The 23,291-nt window shown below is 41.0% G+C and overlaps 2 protein-coding genes across 2 annotated transcripts in view; both read right to left on the reverse strand.

Annotated features, from left to right (window-relative positions):
• LOC139649480 (N-acetylglucosamine-1-phosphodiester alpha-N-acetylglucosaminidase-like) overlaps positions 1–2,387 on the reverse strand; it is a 46,318-nt gene extending 43,931 nt beyond the window's left edge. Inside the window, exon 1 of the mRNA XM_071525895.1 lies at positions 2,246–2,387. Within this exon, the coding sequence (XP_071381996.1) occupies positions 2,246–2,328 (83 nt within the window). The 5' untranslated portion in view covers positions 2,329–2,387. The remainder of the gene's footprint in view (positions 1–2,245) is intronic.
• Positions 2,388–2,903: 516 nt separating this feature from the next.
• Positions 2,904–18,095, reverse strand: LOC139649479 (N-acetylglucosamine-1-phosphodiester alpha-N-acetylglucosaminidase-like). Its single transcript, XM_071525894.1, has 11 exons — positions 18,013–18,095; positions 16,283–16,488; positions 15,526–15,793; positions 13,312–13,451; positions 12,778–12,886; positions 10,945–11,073; positions 8,433–8,638; positions 7,682–7,729; positions 7,323–7,439; positions 6,620–6,698; positions 2,904–4,912 (listed from the first exon to the last, which is right to left on the reverse strand). The coding sequence occupies exons 1-11, from the start codon at positions 18,093–18,095 to the stop codon at positions 4,639–4,641; spliced, it is 1,659 nt and encodes a 552-aa protein (XP_071381995.1). The 3' UTR covers positions 2,904–4,638.
• Positions 18,096–23,291: the final 5,196 nt, after the last annotated feature.

A 23,291-nucleotide genomic window follows, 5' to 3' on the forward strand; every position in this document is an offset into this window, starting at 1 on the left:
TCGGGGCTGATACCAGGCTAACATATAGTATTTGGTATAGTATTATAGTATAGTGTTCTAAAGTATCTTCATTAACACAAATAAAGCGAAGAGTCAGTAGACACCATTTAGTTGTGTTTTACTGAACTTCTGAGCGCAGGGTACACACACATGACCGTGACATCATCAAATGATTAGATAACACAACCAATCAATTTCTAAATGAATAAAACCAATAATGTATTCTGTTCAATACACTACAGGTGAAGGTTGCACACGCTCCTGCACAGACTGGAGTTTCACTTGTTCAAAATAACAAAATGTCAGCAGTTTGGGAACATTTTACCATAAACAAATATGGGAAAATGAGAATAAATGTTTTCTATTTGATGAAAACCACAGATATTGTTCCATTTAATGAAAAATGCATCCAAAATGTTTTTCTAAAACGGTGGCTTGTGTAGTTATCTGGTTATTAAATATAGTCTTGCTGAAGAGGCTGCATATATAAGGTTAAGTACTCAGATCAGTACTCAGTATCAGTGAGTACTCTACTGAAAATAAAATACTTGTCAACATTCTGGATCAGGGAAACTCTGAGCTTCTTGAACCAAGAGAAGATGAGATTTGCTTTACATGGATCTAATGACAGATTTTTAGTATGTAATAAATATGGCAACCTTTTATTACATACTTGGTTAACCATCTGTAAATGTACCTATCTCCTGTCTCTGTACCCGCAACTGCTGTTAGTGTTGTGTATTTTTGGGTTATTATAAACCCCTATTTTTTGTATTCTTTTATTATTATTTTGTATGTATTTTTTTTTTAGTTTAAGTGTACGTATTGCTGTATCTTTTTTCATTTATTTATTTTTATTTTCTTACACATGGGAATATGTTGACTCCCGTGTTGTTATTGATACTGTATGCTGAAAAATCATAAATAAAGTGGGGGGAAAAATAAGTTTACTTGCAGCCTACTGGTACTCGGTCTGACAGAAACCGTTTAACACTCAGTCAGCTCTGGCTGCTTCTGGAGGCCAGGGTCACCACAAGGGTCAAGTTTATGCAACTGTTATGCAATCTCATGAACATGTATGTAGCATGACAGCATGGCAAGAATCCAATGAAAACTCACAACAGAAATGCTTGCCTTAGAGGCCTATACCAGTTACAGGGTTGTGTATAACGTCAGCTTTGCACTACATCACTTTTGTGTGATTTTTGATTGTGTTTTTGCTCACAGTTGTTGTTATTTGTTGGTTGTCTGCAGCTTTTATGTTTGACTTGTTGCTGCACTCAGCGAAGTCTCTCCTGAAACACTTTCTGCTTTTGAAGTTTTTAGTTTTTGTACTTTTGCACCTGATGTAAATAAAAGTCAGTCCTTTCTGCATCTGTTGGCATCTTTTGGATTTGTACATTTTGTTAATCAGTGTGTCAGTTATTCCTGGATGCTTTTTGTTTGTTATTTCTAAACTCCCACACCTGAGACAAACCACATAGGACATCCCTCTTGAGAAAGGTTTTTAATCTCTATGCGACTACCAGGTTAAACACAGTTAAGTAAAGAATAACCTCAGTGGGACAGAAGTGAAAGAGTTTTGGTAGGGAAGCAACAAACCCTGGCGGGTCCATTAGAAGACCAGCCCGGCTCAACACCTCCACCTGCTGGCCGAAGTGTCTCACTGCAACGACCTCTTCACAGAAACTGGCAGTTTCTTTTAAGATTAGTGGCAAAATAGTGAAGACAGGACTGAGTCTGATTTCACTATGTCAGAGCATAAAGAATGGAAAGCTAACTGGAGCAGTAACAGCGACGGTTATCACGAGTTTGGCACAGCACAGATTAAATGAACTGAATGCTGTAATGGAATTTACAAAGCTTAACCGTTGTTTTTTGTTGTTATTGATTTTTCTGTCTGAGATGAGTCAGATGAGGGGAGTGAACTGTGTGTGGAAGAGATCAGTCAACTGGACTTGGCACTCCAGACCCGTGATAAGAATTTGATTACTGTAACGTTAACAGCTGGCAAGTTAGCATGAACTGGTGTGTTTGGTGTGCTGGGGCACAGTCCTGCCTTATTACATTACAACGTAATATTGCCAATAGTTACTTTCATGTATTAGCAAGCTAATTAAACCCTGTTCGTTAACGTTACACGAAAGAGGAACAACACTGGTAAGTTACAGACTTCTCAAAATCTCTTGCTAGCAAAGTTTGTCTCGCTAACGGCTAGCCAAGCTAAAATATAAACCGACCTTACCGGGTGTTTTTGGTGTCCGACAGCCAGACCCAGAGCCACAGCAGGAGCCACACTAACTGACATTTCTCTGAGACTGTTGCCATATGAGGATAATGATTAGAGACCAAAATGAAAGTGTGGGCCTGCCACACTCCCCTTTCCCCCCGCTGTCTCCCTCATCATCAAGCTAACGTCGCACTGTTAAGATAACAGAACGAAACATTTAACTTCCGGTTGTGCTTTCAAAATAAAACCTCTATTGGTGAACAAGTTTGTATTGTGTATATGAGACTGTTGTCTGCTTTTTGAAATGTGTTTGGTCTTTTTTTTATCGTTTACATCGTTAAGTGTTATGTTGACTTTTTACCTTGTGAAGTACTTTGTAACAAAGTGTTTTGTGGTTAAGATGCTATATTAATAAAGTTTACTTGACTAGCAAGATTGTGGCCGACATCTGCAAATATTATTATATTAACCAAATAATAATATCTTTTCCATCATCAGTCACTGCTCTACTTTGTCTCCAGAAATGTAATGTATATAAACTGGTTTAGGGTTTGGTGAACTGATGCCACTGCCAAAGAGGAATTGAAGAATTTAACGTATTTAATGAGGGAGGAATCCACAGTGAATTAACATTTGTTGTGAATATACTGTGTTTTCCCAATATGTCATTTTCATAGCATTTAGTCACATCCCTTTAGGCCCATGCGAGATACAATATTCTGTACATGCTATTGAGTTTACGCTTTTATTTTGAAGGCAACATTCGGCATTTCCGGTCTTCTTCTTGCTAACTGTGGGGAGCTCGACGCAGTGAGGACTGTCATATGACTGGACCTCCTGACTCATGACGTGTTCACTTCGCTTCAGCATGAACTCAAGGAACTGTAGCATGACGTCAGACAAACGGCATAGATCAATATGGTTATCAATATGAACACATGCTGTGAAAAGAACATTTGAAAAAACACAAACAAAAAAAAATAATTTGGCAGATGTTCCTCCTTACATAAATTCATATATTATATTTTCACTTTGTTAGTGTTTTTGTATTAATTAAATCTTTTGACATCAATACAATGTACATTCCCTATACAATCAGAACATAAAAGTATAATAATAATAAAAATATACATGCACTCATGACCCACAACTATATAAATTAGAATTTCTTGCTTCTACAAATTGCAATTTTTGTTTTGCACAGTAAGAATTCTTGACGTACAATAAACTTTGGAGTGAATTTGAATCCATCCTGATAATCTTGGCATCAGAAAACAGGCTGCAGTTCTCTGTTTATCTGCTATGGTTGAAAATCCTCCCAAAATTAAATCTGATTTAAATCTCAAATAAGATGAAACTGTATTGATCCCTGTGGGGGAAACTGGATGGTGTCAGCAGCAAAAGTAGTAAGACACCGCAAAGAAAAACAGGATATAAACATGCAAGGAGAATATAAACAGTAAAACATCGTCCCTCATCTGTTTACATGGCAACAAGCTGAGAACCTCATCCTGCCCGTCTGGTATCGGTGGAGCTGGAGTGGAAACATCAAGGTCTTCTCTGTTTGCTTTCTTCCTTTCATCAAGAGATTCAAAGACTCAGTTTAAGGTCTTTTAGATGAAGGTAAAGAGGTGTATGTTGAGTAATGTTGAGGGTGAACCACTCACTTAACATCCCTCATGGGAAATATTCACATTTCTAACTTTTTTTTTTTAGCTGCGACTCTCAGCCAGCCAGTGACATGTTTTCTTAGCCTTAGTGATTTAAAAGTGGATCACATTGGAAATAAGTTTTGGAAACTTTGTGTTATCCTCAATGATTTTAATTAAATTCATGTGAATTCATGTAAATGTAAGGTTATTTTAAGGATTACTGGTTCGTAGAGGTCGGTGATGCCCTATCAAAAGACTAATATGACAGTAATGTTGTATTGTACATTTCAGCAGGTTTTTCAATCAAAATTGCACTGCCCAGAGATCACCTGTCAATCAAACAGTGTGGGCGGAGCTTGGATTTTCTGTTGATGCAGTTTGAGTTTCTCTTTTCTTTCTTTCTTCTGTTTATTCCAAACAAACCGAGGAGGATTTCCTCGTTTCCTCCTTGGGGGATCAATAAACCAGTAAGGCTCCAGAGATATGGTCCAAAGTATACTGGAGTATACTGGAGAAAAGCTTTTGACTCTGATGAAGACGCACTTGGCGTCAAAACGTTAGTCCTGCAATAAAGTTTGTTGCCTTTAATCCGTGTGCTCCAGTATACTTCGGACCATATCTCTGAAGTCCCTCCTGATACAAGATCGCTCTACTCTGAGAGCACCGGACAGGCCTACTATTCCTTGTGAGTTGGTTGAAGCACGTTAAACCTCTTCCTTCATCTAAACCAGTAAGGCTCCTCGGTCCCGCCGACAGCTAGGACCCCCAGCCGGAGCGCGGCCGAGACCAGACTTCATCCTGAGAGTTCGAGTCGTTCGATTCCAACTCGTCTTTCCCGGGTCGCGACCCCTCGAGGTCGACCCTGGCGTGCGACGCGGCTCCGTTGATGTCGACCTGTGGAACGTAGCTGTAGTCGCGGCACACAGAGAGGCGGCCCGACACCGACCTCCGACACGCCCGCATGAAGTGACCCACCACTCTGACCAACAGCAGAGAGGCGAGGGAGACGGTGATTATCAGCCATGTCCGCCTGGAGAGAGGGGGAGGAGTTTAGACTTGATTTGTTTGATGAGTTTACAATCCATTAAGAATAACTAAAGTCATGGAGGACATCACAGTAAAGCCAACAAACTGATGTCAGTTGTGGCTCTTATGATGTAAAGATAGCAAGGCCAAGGGGTGTGACCAAGTCAGCTTTGCTCAAGTCCCAAGTCAGTCTCAAGTCTTGAGGCACAAGTCTCAAGTAAAGTCTCAAGTCTGAATGTAGATCACCAAGTCAAGTCCATGTGATTAATGTCAAGTCTCAAGTCTAAATGTAGAACAGCAAGTCAAGTCAGAACAAATCAAGAGTCCAGTATCAATTTAATATCTTAAAGAAAACTAAATATCTAGGACAGTCATCCTCAAAGTCCGGACTCCGGTCCGGATCCGGACCGAACCACAACTGTCTCCGGACTCTGAGCAAATTATACTTTTCATATGTATTATTTGTATTATCTGCGAGACTTCGCCGCAATGCAACGAGTCAAAATTCTCCGCTTTCTCCACTGCAAGCAGCGCTCTGACTGCTCCACTGTCTGTGTGAGGACGTCTACTCTGCTTTGGTTTGGTCCAATCACATTCAGCGTCCCGTCATCTCCATGACAGCGGTGGGTCGCGGACGCGACGTCATACTGTAGAGCCGCACTTTTTTTTTCAAACTTTATTTTTACAAGAGAAGAGAACAAAGACCGGTGTAATCAAGTTGACAGCGCAGCTAGTTTCGTCAGCAGTTAGCTACTAGCCTAGATTTGGAACGTGAATCAATCTAAAATGGCGTTCAAAGGTGGCCAGCCTACAGTGAGTCTGCATTCTCAACAATGAACACGGTGAAGAACGAGTACCGCAGCCGACTCACCAATGAACACTTGCATCAGTGTCTCTGCCTGGCCATCACACCTTTTGTGCCAAAGTTCAAAGTCTTGGCAACAGACCAAAGGTGCCACTTCTCTCATTAAGCAACAGTGTTTGACACAATGTACAATAGTTCTGGACTTATTTGGACTTTGATTCTTAGGATGGTTTGATTCACCTTTGGTGGCTGGGTGTGTGAACCGGGTTTGGGGGATGGGGATAATGGGGAAATGGTGATTTGTAGCTTTAATTTAATTTAATTTTACATGTAATTTTATCTTTTATTTAATTTAATTTTACATGTAATTTTATCTTTTATTTAATTTTATTTTATATATTTTATATAATTACATTTTATATTATATATATTTTATATTTAATTTTATATTATTAATTTAATTATAATTAGTTAAAAGCTTGACTGACCTTAATAAACGGACCTTTGTCTAATTGAAAATTTTCTTTGTGGACCTTTAAGATTTGTATTTGAGTACCCCTGATCTAGGACTTTTCAATGCAATATGGTTTTAACAGGATAAAAACTTGGTAAGAGCACCATGAGTTTGATTTCTATAATCAGTTTCAACTTCAATAAATTAAATCATTTGGAACAAATCTCATCACTTTCAATCTGAGTCATTTACACAAACACAAGCTCTCAAGTCAAGACTTTAGAAACCTTTTCAAGTCATCAGAGTACAAGTCAAAGTCAAGTCCTGAGTCACCAGAACCCAAGTCAAGTCAAGTCTCAAGTCTTCTCTTCATGCATCAAGTCAAGCCTCTAGCAATTAAAACTGTGACTCCAGTGTGACTCGAGTCACCTGACTCGACCTTTGACACTTACTCTTCTAGATAAGGCTTGTTTCTGTGAGTCTCCTCCTCTCTCCATGCTGTAAACATCTGTCTGGCCAGACATTGTCCAGCTGTGGAGAGAAGAGCAACACAACATACTGTCATGACAACCAGTGTTGGAGGTAATGCATTACAAAGTAATGAATTACTGTAATCACATTACTTTTTCCTGTAACAGTAAGTAAAGTAAGACATTACTGCTCCAGTTTCAGGAATCACATTACAGTCTCTGATCTAACTGATCAGCTGTTACTTGCATTTCATTCTTCAGCCTCTTTAACTCTTTACTGGTGTAATATCTATGACACATTCTCATCGTCTTCTGCTGCCTTCAAGTCAGAAATATCACAATCACAGCAGAGCGACAGTGGAAATACGACTCAGAAAGTCTGAATTTAATGCTGCAGCTCGGTCTTTATTAAAAACCTTAAAGACAGATTTAGTGTCTGTCATTATTTAGATTCTTCTGCTGTAATATTTATCAACCCATTGAATGTAAGGAAGACTGGCACAATCGTTTTATGGGGGAAAACAAAAGTAATGTAAAGAGTAGAGTAACTAATTACTTTTCTCAGGGAGTAATAAGTAAAGTAGTTCATTAATTAAAAAAAAAAAGTAAGTAATGTATGATTGTGTGATTTATTACTTTCCCAGTAACAACATGTGTGTGTGTGTGTGTGTGTGTGTGTGTTTACCTCTGTTTAATGTATAGGTCTTGGTGGTGCAGCTTCCTGTCACCGGGTCACATGGACACTGACCGTCACACTGACACTCCTCAGCACAGGACCGACCATAGAAACCCAGAGGACACACTGAGAGAGAGAGAGAGAGAGGGAGAGAGAGAGAGAGAGAGAGAGAGAGAGAGAGAGAGAGAGAGAGAATTGACTTGTTGAATTTAATTTAATATAATATGACTTCACCTAACATATTACATTGCTTTGGCAACAGAGGATTCTATGTGTGAACAGTGTGTGTGTTTGTGTGTATTTGTGTGTTTGTGTGTGTGTGTGTGTGTGTGTGTGTGTGTGTGTGACCAGATGAGGCTACTTATTACCTTGGTCGCAGCTCTTTCCTGTCCATCCAGGATCACACACACAGCCATCTGCAACAGAGACAGACATAAAGACGTTTTTGTTTTACTTTGTGGCTGTAGATCCATTCAGTAACGTTCTCAGTAAAAGTGAATAGTGTGATAAGGTGGATTTGTTTCCAAATGTAGGTTACTGTGACACAGTAAACTGTCTTGTCTTTAGCCCTAGTCTCTACTCCAAAACATGAAGAGTTGTAGCTTGAGAAGAGTCCAAACTTGACTAAATATGTTAGCTAGTGTGCTAATCAGATGTGTTAACAACAAGACAGTGATGTTTAGCTGACCAGATATATTGTTATGGAGAAATTACACTTGGAGAGTTTTAGTGTTCCATGGATTAAATGTTGTTTCAGTCTTTTCCAACCTGGCAAGAATAAAAAAATGGGGGAAACACTGAATTTGGATTTTTTGCCATGAAAATGGTCAAATTTAATAAGACAATAAGTCTGACTAACTTGGCCAGGTGCTGAGATTTCTGACTTTCAAAAGTCAGAAACTCACATTCTGGCCGGTACTCTGATCACTGATAAATGATGATAAAGTCATAGATTACTTAGTGCAGCTTTAAAGATGTTGAATATCACCACAAAACATTGGCTACTGGCGGCTTCAATCCAAAAATATTGGCCTTCAAAAACCCATACAGGTCAAACTCTAATCCGCAACGCAATCCCTCTTGTCCAACTGAGTCCTGGTTCTCCAGCTCAACACTCACTGGCTGTACAGACTCCATGGGTGCCGCAGGCTGGCAGGTGGCACAGCAAGGTGTCACAGGCAGCACCCTGCCAGCCCTCCTGGCACCGACAGCGTCCGTCCACACAGTCTCCGTTCCCGCTGCAGTCTGCTGGCCGGCAGGGCCGATGGTGGACGCACAGGATGGTGGAGACGGGACGGGCACAGCGCCACCTACTGTCCGGGACACTGAGAAGGGAGTAAGAGGAGAGGAAAGAGGGGTGGACAAAAGGGAGATGAGATCAGTCAGAATCGCATAATAGCAATAATAACAATATTTAACTATATAGCACTTTTCAAAACACAGTTCCAAAATGCGTTACAAAGGAGAAAACAAAATCTAATCAAGAGCAAAAGCAATAATACCAAGACAAGAAATATAAAGCAGGTAGGTAAGTAAGGTAAGAACCATAGAAGAGTGGTCAGGTGTCTGTTACAGTAAATCGCTTTTATTGATTTATCGTTTGAAGAAAACTAGATGTTTGTCACTTACGGGATAAGCCCAGCACACTGTCTCACTCCCGTCCTGTCTGCGGTCCAGCCAGCGGAGAGACGGGAGTTTTGACCCAAAGAAGAGACGGCAGGCGGTGGGTCCATCCCATCACCTTACTGTCCCATCACATGACCAATATTTCCACCACATTTAAAAAGAAATAACCCAGCAAAAAGAGCAGCATCAAACACAACAGACCCACAACTGGGCCATTTATATACTGTAACATAGCAATCAAGTTGCTCCTGTTACAGGCAACATCACTCCTGCAAGGCTAACGTCATGATGTGATTACAGTACATGTCCACAAATAAACATGACTGCAAACAATCCAGTGTCTTTCAAATAAAAGTTATAGAGAACTGGGAAGTTTTGAACGGCTGGAATCAGCTTCTCAAGTTCTCAATCTTGAACTACTGTTCATGAAACGCAATCACATCAGTAAGGAAACGAGGAAGTGCGGAAATCTGATTGGCAGTTGACGGCGAAAAGTTCAGCTGTGGCGACACGTTTCCCTGGTTGCTCAGCTCTGAAGGAAATTAATGGACTTCTGGTGGCTTGTTGATAGTGTTGCCCGCACAAGTAGCACAAGTAACCCGTAACCCTTAAACAAATGCTGTTTCTGTAGCGCCCCCCTTGGGCCAATCAGTGTCATTTTGAAAATGTTGGAACGCAGCTTGGGATGCATCATTTTGCCAAGTTTCATCAAAATCTGATCAGCAGTGTCTGAAATATTGCATGTCAAACAGGTAAACAAACAAATGAACCAACCACCCAACTAATGGAAGGAGTTTGTCGTGGGGGGAAACTAACATAGGAAGTAACTAACTAACTAGCTAACTAACTGACTAACTACCTAGCTAATAACTGGCTAACTATCTAGCCAACTGACTAACTACCTAGCTAATAACTGACTAACTAACTAGCCAACTGACTAACTACCTAGCTAACTAACTGACTAACTAACTAGCTAACTGACTAACTACCTAGGTACCTAACTGACTAACTAACTAACTACCTAGCTAACTAACTGACTAACTACCTAGCAAACTGACTAACTAGCTAACTAACTGTTATCTATAATGACTAACTAACTGACTAACGTTACCTAATGTTAACTGACTGACTAGCTAGCTAACTAACTGACTAACTACCTAGGTAACTGGCTAACTGACTAAGTAGCTAACTACCTAGCTAACTGACTACTGACTGACTAACTAACTAACTAACGTTACCTTCATTTTCATCATTTATAGAGGAAGTTGTCTTGGTGACATTACTAACACAAACATAGGAAGTAACTAACTAACTAGCTAACTAACTGACTAATTACCTAGCCAATAACTGGCTAACTAACTAGCCAACTGACTAACTACCTAGCTAATAACTGACTAACTAGCCAACTGACTAACTACCTAGCTAACTAACTGACTAACTAACTAACTAGCTAACTGACTAACTACCTAGGTAACTGACTAACTACCTAACTAATTGACTAACTACCTAGCTAACTTACTGACTAACTACCTAGCAAACTGACTAACTAACTAACTAATTGTTATCTATAATGACTAACTGACTAACATTACCTAATGTTAGCTAACTGACTGACTGACTACCTAGCTAACTAACTGACTAACTACCTAGCTAACTGACTAAGTAGCTAACTTACTAACTGACTAATCGACTACCTAGCTAACTAACTAGCTAACTAACTAACTGACTGACTAACTGACTACCAATCTAATTAGATAACTAACAGACTAACTGACTAACTGACCGACTAACAGGCAATACAACCAAGGCAATCAGATCAATCATTTTCATCATGTATAGAGGAAGTTGTCTTGGTGACATTACTAACACAGTACATATACAGACACACATGGTACAGAACAACAAGGCCTCACATATAGTGAAGGACTACAGACAGCCAAGAGTGGTTAAGATATTAATCAACACCTATGATGGAATCACAATAACTTGTGTTTAATTGGCTCACCAAAGATCAGGAGGGTAGCTGGCCAATGAGCCGTTAATCACAAATGTGGAGGACCCGCCTCCATCCAGATTGATAGCATTGACCACTCCATACTTCTTCAGGAACTCTGCCACCTCCCAAAGATTCATTCTGTTCAGACAGACAAAACAACAAGAGGAGTGGAAAAAACAGTAAACCAGTTAAACAAAACTAAATAATATCTGGACGTGAACAGAGACGACGACCAACACAAAGATAAAACAGAGAATGCCTGGTGTAATGTTGGGATGACTGGAGGTTTTCCAGCTCAGTTTTGTATTGAATTTATACTGTAGAATCTGTTTCTTCATTTTTCTATCAAGTAGCTCCGTTATGAGCAAAGCTTCCTGTTCTTCTGCCTTGCCGCCATGTTGATTTCCAAAACAGCCCAGTGGACAGAAATCTATTAGTCAATAATTCTGTTTTCTGATGGATGATTGTGGCCCCTGCCTAACACAAACACATTCACCTCCAGGTCTGTAGGGTCACTGCATTGGGGTCTAAGGAGTTAGATCAATAGAATTGATTGGTGAAGGTGGGGTGAGCCTGATAGTGTCAGTGCAACTCACCCACTTCCCCTTTCAGAAGCTAAAATGGCACTTCCCCCTTTCACCACATCACTATTCATCACTTTTACAATCACTGTTTTTCTCCCCCCCCCATTCCATTCATACATCTTTCTCTTGCACCTACATCTTTTTTTATCTTCCCATCTTTACCTCCAACAGCATCACGCCATTATCTCACGATGCTGCTCTCTCTCTTTCTGTGAAGCTTTCCATCTATCCATCCATCTCTCTAAATCTTCTTATCTATTAATGGCCCCACAATCTCTATCTGTCTTTATTCTCTCTCATTTCACTTTTATAGCCCAAAGCTGAAATTGCAAAATAGCGCCCTCTGTTGAAACACTGTCTTTAAACTAGCTTTTTGATTTACTGGTTTGACAACATGTTTCTGTTCTCAAAATGATTGTCTGAGATTTTTGATTCAAGGACTTACTACATGTGTCAACCTAACATGAGTTTGGCTGACGATGGATTCTGAGGTTGTAAAAAGCTTGTTTACACTGGTAATACTTGTAAACAGTGACATAAAACTGGCATGTGTTCTGTGTTGGTTATGAAGTTTGCACAAAGCTTATTTTACATGATAAAGTCAAACACTTCAAGAATCTCTGACAATTTGTCTTTATTCACATGAAAAAATACATTTGGGATGAGGGCTTTAAATAAACTGCACACACTACTCTTCACACCATTGTGTGAATTCCATGTCAGTAGTGTAATATCAAACCCAAGTTAATTCCCACTAGGGGAGCATAGTGTTCAGATGCCTGAGCAACTTCAGCTTAATGGCATAAATTATGATATCGTTTTCCCACACCCACACCTCCGTCTCTCTCTGTCTCTCTCTCTCTGTCTCTCTCTCTCTCTCCTCTGAAGAAGCACTAGCTGTTGAATCTCAAAATTCACCAAACATTTTCACTATTTTACCAGCCAACTACATATTTACATGAGAATAGTTGCTCCAAATGAAGTCTGGTTACCTGCCAAAGTGACTGGTAGTGTAACTTTCAAACCATGAGCATTCAGCTGATAGAAACTTCCCACCCTGAAACGGAGACCCTCCCATAAAGAGTAGGTCACAGGTCCAATCCCTGCTACGTCCCTCAACAGCCATGTGTAGACAAAGTGCCTTTGAGCAAGACGCTGAACGCTTACCTGCTCGTTCACTGTTAGTTAATCTGAATATAAGGGCATCAGGTAAATGCCTAAAATGTAAAATGCTTGTTTCCTCCTGTCTGTCTCTTACCCCCTCTCTTTGGTCTGTCCATCGATATGGAACAGGATCAGGTTCCCCTCTGCGTCGTGTCCCACCACCGTCCGAGCCGACAGCACATCCACAAAGTAGCGGAACGTCTCTGTCAGAGCATAAAACGAGTGATTTACGTTCAGCATTAAAAGATCTCAGCAGGGCTTATGTTATAATCTAAACAAAAAATCTGTCTCAAATGGGAATCCTTGGCCTTTTTTGTTTTGTTGTCCTGGACATGACAAAATTTGAGAAGCAGTGCATGTATCCAGTGTATTAGCGCTAGTGGTCCAAGTAGGCCTGTGTTTTTTATATATATCTTTTTCAAATTCTATTCTGTTGATCTTTTAATTCCTTTTAATCTTTAAAGTTTCTTTGTACTTTGTCTTGTCCACGTGTCCAAATGTGCTCTTTTATGGATTCAGTGTTTCTATGTAAAACTAAAAAAAAAAAAAAAAAAAAAAAAGTAAATGTGAGCAAAATGTTTGTCACTGAGCCTATAATCCCTTGTGTGTTTTCCCTGTGGATATATACCCATGTCGTTTGTCTTGTCACACTCGGCCTCCATGCTCTGGTTGATGTAGATCTCTCCGTCCCTCAGCAGCCACACCACACCGCTGATGAGCTGGACGAATGGGTTGGACCGCTCCAGAACGTCCTCCTGCGACAGATACCTGGGAGACAATATTATAATAATGTGACGGTTTTTAGATCCCTGTAGGGAAACGAGAGGTACAGACAGTGCATGGTAGACAGAAGAGAGACAAACTGTGTCCACATTGTAACTAATGGACGAAATCAACCAGCGCTTAATTTTCGATGACTTATGACAAATAGCTGGATGGTGAGGGCAAGAGAAAGATAAGATAGAGGAAGAACACAGTGTGAGCATGGGAACAGAGTGTTTGCAGCACAGTAGAAAGAGGAAGGACAAAGTGTGTGTACACATCGCATGTGACTGAACCAGTCAGCAGAAACTAGCTCTGAAAAAACTACAATACAGTTTAAAAATACTTCATCCCCACATACTGTGGAAGCATATATTTGGTATGTATGTGTATGTGTATGTGTATGTATGTATGTACTTTCATCGCATGCCATCACTACTACATCTACTCACATATCAGCATTTTCATCAACTTCCTTGTTAAATATCCCTACCCATTTCAAGCAAAAGCAAAGGAAACGATGTGCAACAACTTCGTTACTGCCTGCTATAAACTCTAATTAGGAGGCTGTTGAGGGAAAACCCAGTTTATGGGGTTTACTTGTAGAATACAATAGTGCAGAATAAAGTGCTAATAAATGGTTTGTAATGACTAATAATGTACCAATACACTACTAATATGCATGTTAATACGCAATTTATTAATAGCTAATATGTGTTCCCTAATCTAAAGTGTTACCAAAATTAGATACAGAGGGCTTATTTTTCATTCATAATCTTGTCAAGTGAAGAAATCCTGCTGAAGTCCTTTATTTTAAACCTGATGCTGTTTCAACACAAATCTGCATCACAGGTTTTCCTCAGGATGTGAAGTGTTGATGGGAGCGACCAATCAGAATCAAGCAGAGACACTTTTTTCCATAGCCTGTTAGCGGACATGCTAACACATCTAACTGCTGTAAACAGCTTCTGTAAAGGCTTCATCTCTGCAATGTGATGTCAGCACAAACCTGAGGCATGACAGAGTCTAAAACCGACATCTGCATTTTAATAACAAACTCAACTGGAATGTTCTTCTCCCCACTGGGAAGTTTAATGCAAGAAAAGGGGGTAGATATTAAGGCTGGGTATTGGCAAGGACCTCACGATACGATTGTATCACGATACATTGCGATACAATACATATTGCGATACATTGCAATACTCTACATAATTTACTGAAAATGTAAAAATAGAGCTGAAAATACAACTTGCTGTGGGTAGTCTAATATGTACATCACATTATATTGATAACTCAGCGGACAAATTGAGTCGAAACTATTTAATTCAAAGGGATTTGAGAGAAATTTAAGGACATTTTAAATCTGTTTAAAACATGAATATTTTTTTTTAATGTATCGATACGAGGGGCTGGAAAATCGATACAGTATGCTGTATCGATTTTTTTGCACAGCCCTAGTAGATATTTCCCTGACCCAAAGTGAGATTTGGGTAAAATGGTGGATTTGGCTCTGACATTGCAAGACTACTGTTTTAGGCTGCCAGCGGCCACAGCTGGAAAACAGCCAAGAAGGCTGATCTGTCTCTGAGATGAACAAGTTGGACAAGTTGAACAAGAAAATCTGTCTGTCAATAATTCTGTCTGTTTTCTGATGGATCACTGTGTCTGCCAGTTTTAAGTATTTGGAAATGCAAATACTCTATATAAAAAAAATACACTAAGTCCACATGTATCACGGTTCATACCACAATCACCATGTTTAACAAGTTAATCACAAAATTAAAGAAAGTCAAGGAAATATTATGACCACATGTGAAAATCCAAGTCCAGTGCTAATTACCTACAATTACTTAACATACTGTATGTTAAATGTTAGCATGCACACCGGACAGAGATCTACCAGAGACACAGAGATGACTTTGGTGCCAGTCCTCTCCTCACATGTTGGGTAAGGAGACCAGTGGGCCAACTTACAAACTCACATGAGTGTCTGGACGGTTGTTTGAGGATACCTGAAGTGCTTCTGGTATCTTTTCCTCTTTGTGATCAAATATGATTTTTTTGTCAGTGTTCCTCTTACCCAAACACCAGGGTGCCGTCCCTCCTGATGCCAAACTGGGCGTTCTGCACCCCCCCGCTGTCCCTCACCAGCCTGCCGTCGCTCACCACGTTGCCCAGACACTGGCCTTTCTCGGTGTTGAAGAAGCCGGCGTTCTGGGCGTACAGACACCCGGCGGCCTCGGCCGTCTCCTCCACCGGCGCCCGCTGTTTTCTCCCACAGCCGCCCGGTCCGCCCGGCTCCAACACCGACACCGTCCTCAGAGGGTCGTGGACCACCGTCATGTGACCTGGGGACACAGGGAGACGCACCAGGATGAGAGGAAAGTTAAATATTCCCAGAGGGGAAACTGAACCGTTGCAGCAGAATTGATGTCAAACATCAACAACTGGATCTACACAAACACACTACTGAGTAAATGGAGATATTGCAAATATGAGTATGCAGTGTTTCCCACAGGTTGTCAGTTTACTTAGGTGGCATCAGGGGGGAAAGAGGGGCTAGTTATTGATGACTTGTTAGTTATTGACGACATTTCAGCCCAGCAACTCATATTTTTTCAGACAACGACATCGGCGGAATCGCCAGCTTAATGCATTATGTCACCCGAAATTAATTCAAAACAAAGTGTACTTGGTGTGCTGCCCAAATATTAACATAGCATGGTAAACACAGAGTATGTGAGGTCCTGTTGTACTACTGTATTAGTTGTCAATGAGTCTCCAATGTCACCCAGACAAACTCCTGTGTGCTTATTGTACTTGAGGAATAAACTGACCGTAGACCAGTCGGGAGCTGCCCGGGACGTCCGTTATGAAGACGGAGGACTCGGCCACCGGCAGCCCAGAGTGCTGACTGGAAGGCCAGGTCTCATGGGTGACGCTGCCGTGGACGACGGGCTGGCAGTCCCTGACGTGGCGGTGGGAGTGGGAGGGGCCGTGGCCGCGGGCGTACGGCAGCAGCAGGTCATCGTCCAGAGAGACTCTACAGAGAGGAAGACAAGTCGAGACAAACGTGTTCACAAAGTGCTTTTAACTGACAGGTTTGTCACAAAGTGCTGTTATGCGATCTCAGGACCGCCACGCCAAGATCTCCCTCCAAACACACAACAGCAGCAGTATTTTTTTCATGTACCACGTTGGATGCTGTTTGTCCACAACTGATATATTTGTGATGATGCTGCTTTCTTGGCAAGGTCTCCCTTGGAATAGACTGTTTCTGCAACTACCTGGTTGTGTAACAGTTAAATGGAATTTTCCAAACTGTCTGTGAGATTTAAAAGTATGTGAGAAATGCAAAGTGATGTTGCTGGTTAGAGAGTCGTGACTGTTTATAGAACACTGGTTATAGAAACTGTGGAAAATGATGAAAACTGCAGGTCCGCACGCCTTTTGGCCACACTAACAACCTCTTTATATAAACTGGTAGTTTCTCTGGTACATTGTTAAGACAGGACATACTGCCTGATTTTGATGACATTAATTCAAAGCAAAAAGAATGAAACTGGATAAATGTTTGGCTCCAGGTCATAAATAAGACATAAAAAAGCTAGACAAGTCACAGTGCGGTTTCCTTGCATGTGTGTGTTCGTTATAGGGTTCCAACACAGTTTAAATTTCAAATTTCTATACTTTTTCCAAACTAGCCTAAATTTCTTTTCATTTGTTTAAAACATGTTGGTGCCAGTTAAAATTTCACGTGGTCACATTCGTGCAGTGCATGATGATCATGCTGTTTTTGGTGCCCCTCCAGCACGGGTACTGCGTTAGCCATTGTGGTAAAAATAAAAAGTAGTACTTTTTCTTCTTCACTGGCTCAGTCGGTCTCTCCCTGGCTGCACTTTCATCATCAGTGCACCTGTACGGGGACACGCTGGAACGGAGATCAGTATGGATGTATGGACTATTATTCTGTATATTAACAGTCTTACAGCGGAGTTTTTAACGGCTGGCTTGATGCATTTGGGACAGAGGGACCGCGGTAAATCAAAACAAACACACACAATCTATACATTTATATCATATTGCCGTTTATTTCCATGCACATGCGCGAGCTCTGTCCACCTGACAGCCCCTCTGTTGGAAAGAGAGACTGAAGCACGGAGGTTTCGACAAGTCGGTCGAGGCTTCCCGGAGGTTCTCGGAGGGGCACGGTGGTTTGCGACCAAATCATGTTGGTGGTTGCTGGTGCGACCAACTGAGAAAGTTGCAGCACCAGTGCTACCAGTGGAAAAGTTAGTCTGGAGCCCTGCCTGATGAGAATTTGAATGCTGTAACGTAACTGCTGCCAAGTTCCCGTGAATAATATGCTTGGTATGCTGGCCTGAAGACACTACTAACACTAACACTAAATATTAGTAAAAGTTACTCTCGTATATCAGCCAGTTAACTAAACTCTGTAATCTATATGCCAAAGATACAAGACTTGCACAGACGCAAATGACATAATTTATAATCCAAGTGTGGTTTGGCTAACGGCTAACCTAGCTAATATAGAAACCAGTCTTACCGTGTGTTTCTGGTCTCCGACCGCCAAACCCACAACCACAGCACGAGCCGCACTAACTGACGTTTCCCTGAGCTTGTTGCCATGGTGACGGCGGCCCGGTGGCCGTTAGCGCTGCAGCCTCACAGCCAGACGGACCCGGGTTCGCGGAGTCGGTTCCCTCCCTGAGCAGGCTGCTGCCCGTTCTGCATGTTCTGCCCGTGGTTCCTCCGCTCCGGATTCCTCCCACATTCCACAGACAGGTTTACTGACTCCACGGGAATGACTGACACTCTGTTTGTGTGTGTGTGTGTGTGTGTGTGTGTGTGTGTGTGTGTGTGTGTGAGATGGACTGGCCGGTCTGGTCTGTCCAGGCCAGGGTCTACCTGACTTCCACCCAGTGCATGCTGGGATAGGCTCCAGACCCCCAGTGACTGTGGAAAGAGAGAGGAGGGCACGTGAAAAATTATTTGGGTTCTGAGATTAATGTCAGAGTTCATTCTGAAACTTTATGGCTTGATGTACATGACTGGCTTCACCCAAAGGTTTTTCAACTTGAAAACTTTTCTCAAAAGGACATTGTTTATGGACTTGTCATGGACAATAGAAAAGATTACTTTCTGGTTAATAACATTCTTATTCTTGGAAAATTTTATATACACAAATCAAAGTATATTAAAGTGAAACCTAAGTTTAGTGTATTTCATAATGAGTTTCTTTCTTACATAATATCAGTGGTGGAAGAAGTACTGAGATCTTTTACTTCAGTAAAAGCAGCAATACAACAATGTAAAGATACTCCATTACAAGTAAAAGTCCTGCATTCAAAATCTTACTTAAGTAAAAGTATTGGCAGCAAAATACTTAGAGTATCAAAGTAAACTACTCATTATGCAAACTGTCCCCATTTAGAGAGTTATATTTTTCATAAATTATTGGAATATTCATACTGATTTATTGACATACATGTACATGTAAGCAGCATTTTAAAGTTGTCAACGTGAAGCTAATCTTAACAATTTAGCTATACTTTTGGGTAATCTAATCTAACAAGCCTATTTTATAGTTATTTTATAAAGATGATCAAATGTTTTAAATATAGGCTACAATATTGATCTGAAAAGTAACTAGTAACTATAGCTGTGAAATAAATGTAATGGAGTAAAAAGTACAATATTTCCCTCTAAAATGTAGTGGAGTATAAGTACAAAGTTGCATAAAATGGAAATACTCAAGTAAAGTACAAGTACCTCAAAAAACCTAATGTACTTGAGTAAATGTACTTAGTTACCCTCCATCACTGCATAAAAGCCCTTAAAGTCATGAAAAATAAAAATGCAATTAAACTTTTCAGTATAATAGAAGAATATGATTTACAAAAAAAGCCCTTTAAGTTATTATTTTTTCTTTTTGTTATATTTAATATTATTTCAATCTCTTGTCTGTTTTGATTTGTCTTTTTCGTATGCACCTGATCCGATTGGTATATTGTGAAGATTTCAAAGCCATGATGTTTGTACATGGAAATTGTTCAATAAAAAATGTAAAAAAAAAAAAGTCAGAATTACGGTCAGAATTCTGAGATTGTGACAATAAAGTCTGAATTCGGAGTTTAAATCAGAATTACGAATTAAGACTAAGACTTTTTCCTCAGAATTCTGAGATTAATCAAATTTATTCTGTTAATCAAAGAACTCAAATACATTTTTCATGTGGCCCCGATCCTCTCTCTTCCCAGGATTCACCGGAGGTCTGGAGCCCTTCCCAGCATGCACTGGGCAGAAATCGGGTAACGTTAGACCCGGGCCTGGACAGACCAGACCGGCCAGTCCAGCACACAGACAGACCTGGCCCTAATCCTCTTCTGCATATTCCACAGACCCACCAAACTTTTCAAGCAAATTGGAGGGATTGAATTGTTAAAATGTGATCATGGTATTTCCCAAATTCCTCTAAAATTGTCTTACTTCCACAAGCAAGTATTGCTTTTTAGCAAAATTATATTTACCCACAATTTGTCTCCTCATAACTCCATAATATGGAACAATGGAGTTACTACTACACATTACTACTACTAGTTATTACTATTAATAGGAAATCTATCTTTAATTTGGATTGGTTTGGTTTTGTTTTTGCACATGATGTCAACACTGCAGGAGGCTGCTGTGTCTCTGACTGCAGAAATCTGTTCACTTTGATTCACTCTCTACCATTCAGGAACCTGCTGATATTTATGCTTCAGTAAAGCAGAAACATTACACATTTAAGCTTTATAAGATATATATAAATAATAATTCTTGAAATACCAGAAAAATGATCAGTGCATCAATTATGCTCTACTGAATTCAATTTATTTTTACCTGTTCAAGGAATATTTTCAAGCAGCAACACATCTGGTGGTAGAATGATAACAGACAGAGTGACTATTCGGTAGATGATGCATTCATGAAGAGTACTTTCCTTTTTTTTTTTTTTTTGCAGTCATAAGTGTCCATAACTCTGCCAAACCAACAGCAGCAGTGTATTTTCAGCTCATGGACAGACGGACACATTTGTTTTGGGGGAACCTCCAAATTCCACCAACACAGAGAGCGACACATGGGCTGCCTCTGCTGCTGTTAGCCTCTTTTTTCTGCCATCTTGGATTCTCCCAAAAAAAAAAAAACTTTAATGAGGAGGCTTTACTCAGGAGGCTCTGCTGGGCCGGCAGTCCTCCGTGTGTCACGTGGTCTCTGCCCGGTGGTTTGTACTGACACATCCACACGTTCCTTCTTAATATGCGGTGCAGCTGTGACACCTTCTGACCTGGAGTGTTTCCTCTGTATGTGCACGGCCAAGTTCTTTTTGTAAAGATACAGTGAGCAGTGAGGACACGTCACCGACTTTAGATATGTGACACGTGAAGACGGGACCTCCGCAGAGTCCGGAGTGACCGCCGCCTCGGGGGAGACGGCCTGCGGTGCGGAGGCCTCTGCAGGGGGAGCTGGGGGCGACCCGCAGGACGCCGGGGGACCTGCGGCGGACCGGGGTGAAGCAGAGGGTCGAAGGGTGTAGGTGTGGTCGACAGTCACTATTGCTGACGCATCACGACCCTCCAGGACAGCCAGGGGGGACCGAGGCTCAGAGGGAGGTTCTGGCAACGTCTTAGGTATAGAAGCGGGCGGTGAAATCTTTTGGGAGAGCGCTGGTGGGCGGGGCACCGGTGGGCGGGGCACCAATAGGCAGGGCACCAATAGGTGGGGCACCGGTGGGCGGGGCACCGGGTGAGATGTGTTCCGGCATGCTGTCACGTGGATTGTCATATCTTCTCTCCGCATAATCGTTTTTGTGCAGTAAGGGCAGTGATAATGACCCGCATATCTGCAGGACAGGTTGCATCTGCAAATGATTTTGTCTGCAAGAGAAAAACACAATTTGATTTTAAATGTTATGACTTTACAGCTGGAAAACATAAAAAGTTACTTTTTAGATCAACTACACAATTTTCAACAATTCTACCTTTTTATGAAGTTTAGAGCTGCAACGATTAATCGATTAGTTGTCAACTATTAAATTAATCGCAAACGATTTTGATAATCGATTAATCGATTTGAGTAATTTTTTAAGAAAAATAAGTCAAAATTCTCTGATTCCAGCTTCTTAAATGTGAATATTTTCTGGTTTCTTTCCTCCTCTATGACAGTAAACTGAATATCTTTGGGTTGTGGACAAAACAAGACATTTGAGGACGTCATCTTGGGCTTTGGGAAACACTGATCCACATTTTTCACCATTTTCTGACATTTTATAGACCAAACAACTAATCGATTAATCGAGAAAATAATCGCCAGATTAATCGACAATGAAAATAATCGTTAGTTGCAGCCCTAATGAAGTTAAATTACATAAAAATGCCTTAAAAAAGCCAAATAACAGACTGTGCACCTTTACATTTCAGGTAACCAGAGGTGGGGACTCAAGTCAGACTCGAGTCACAATTTTAATTGCTTGACACTTGACATTAAAGACATGGACTTGACTTGGTAATCTACATTTAGACTTGGGACTTGACTTGAGACTTGTGCCTCAAAACTTGAGACTGACCTGGGACTCGAGCAAAGCTGACTCGGTCACACCTCTGCAGGTAACCACAGAAATGCTCATCGTCTTACCTTGGAAGTGCACGGCGTTTGTGATGTGTGTGTCCAGGTGTCTCTGGGCCGTCTTGACGCGGGACGTCTTCACCTTGGGACACAGAGGGCAGCTGAACAGTAAATTACTTGCTGTGCTTTGTAACCGGCTCCCGGCCTCCAGGACGGACGGATGCATCTGGAAAACAGTTTAGTTTGTTTTATCACTTCGAGTCGGTCTACATGGGCACTTGAAAGTGGCTTTGAGCGATAACACAGACACACAAACATTATGGGCTGGTTTCCAGGACAGGGATTATTTCTCCACCCCTTTATCACAACAGAGAAGGAGCCTAACTAGAACTAACTGATCAACAATCAATCATATAACAGAATGATATGGGACAAACATGGAGAAGAGCACAAGACACACAACAGCAGATTTTATCAAGACATAACAGCCTTCCTGTCCTACAGCCTGACACCAGCAGCCTGAGAGCCTCACAGCATACAAGGAACAACTTACAACAAAACCTGGACTATGGATGTTTTACAATGGATATCTCCTCTGAATTTTGTCTTTAGCCTAGGACAGTGGTGTCGTTAGGCCTGGCCGTCCGAGGCTACAGCCCCGAATGTTTTATGAATAGCCCCGGATCTCAAAAAAAAAATAAAAAATTTGAGTTAGTAGTCAGAGCGGGCCGGTTACTTTACGTGAGCCAGCTTTGAAGCCCGGCTTTGGGTGCATTGAGGCACATGCCGGGACACAAATCAAACTCACCTGTTGCTGCTTGCTATGTGAGTCTGTTTGGTAGGAGGCTCTGCCAACCTGTCATCGTGTAGTTTGAGTCAAACTAAAGGAACAGGCTAACTGTTACGTTATGGATGATTTTAATCGGCCGGTCCTAGTCTAGGTCAGAGAAGGCCAGGTGGGCTACAGACAGGAAACACAATGTCAGGAAAAGACAAGACAGGTTATATGGATCTTCTTCACATTTTCAAAAGAGGAAGAAAGGTAAGATATGTTATAGGTTAGTTTAATCAAGTGACTGATTATCCATATCTGGAAAGACAGCAAAAATCAGGCAGCTGTGTGGTGGTGAATTCACTGACACTTGGTTGATAGCTTCATGGATAGATGCCTATACAAGCTACAGCAGTTTTTTTTTTTTTAGCTCAACATCTTCAATATAA

The sequence above is a fragment of the Centroberyx affinis genome, unplaced genomic scaffold (assembly GCF_046629955.1).
Source record: "Centroberyx affinis isolate AG114_WGS23_722 - 3 ecotype Tasmania unplaced genomic scaffold, CSIRO-AGI_Caff_v1 ptg001353l_1, whole genome shotgun sequence".
Lineage (NCBI taxonomy): Eukaryota > Metazoa > Chordata > Actinopteri > Beryciformes > Berycidae > Centroberyx > Centroberyx affinis.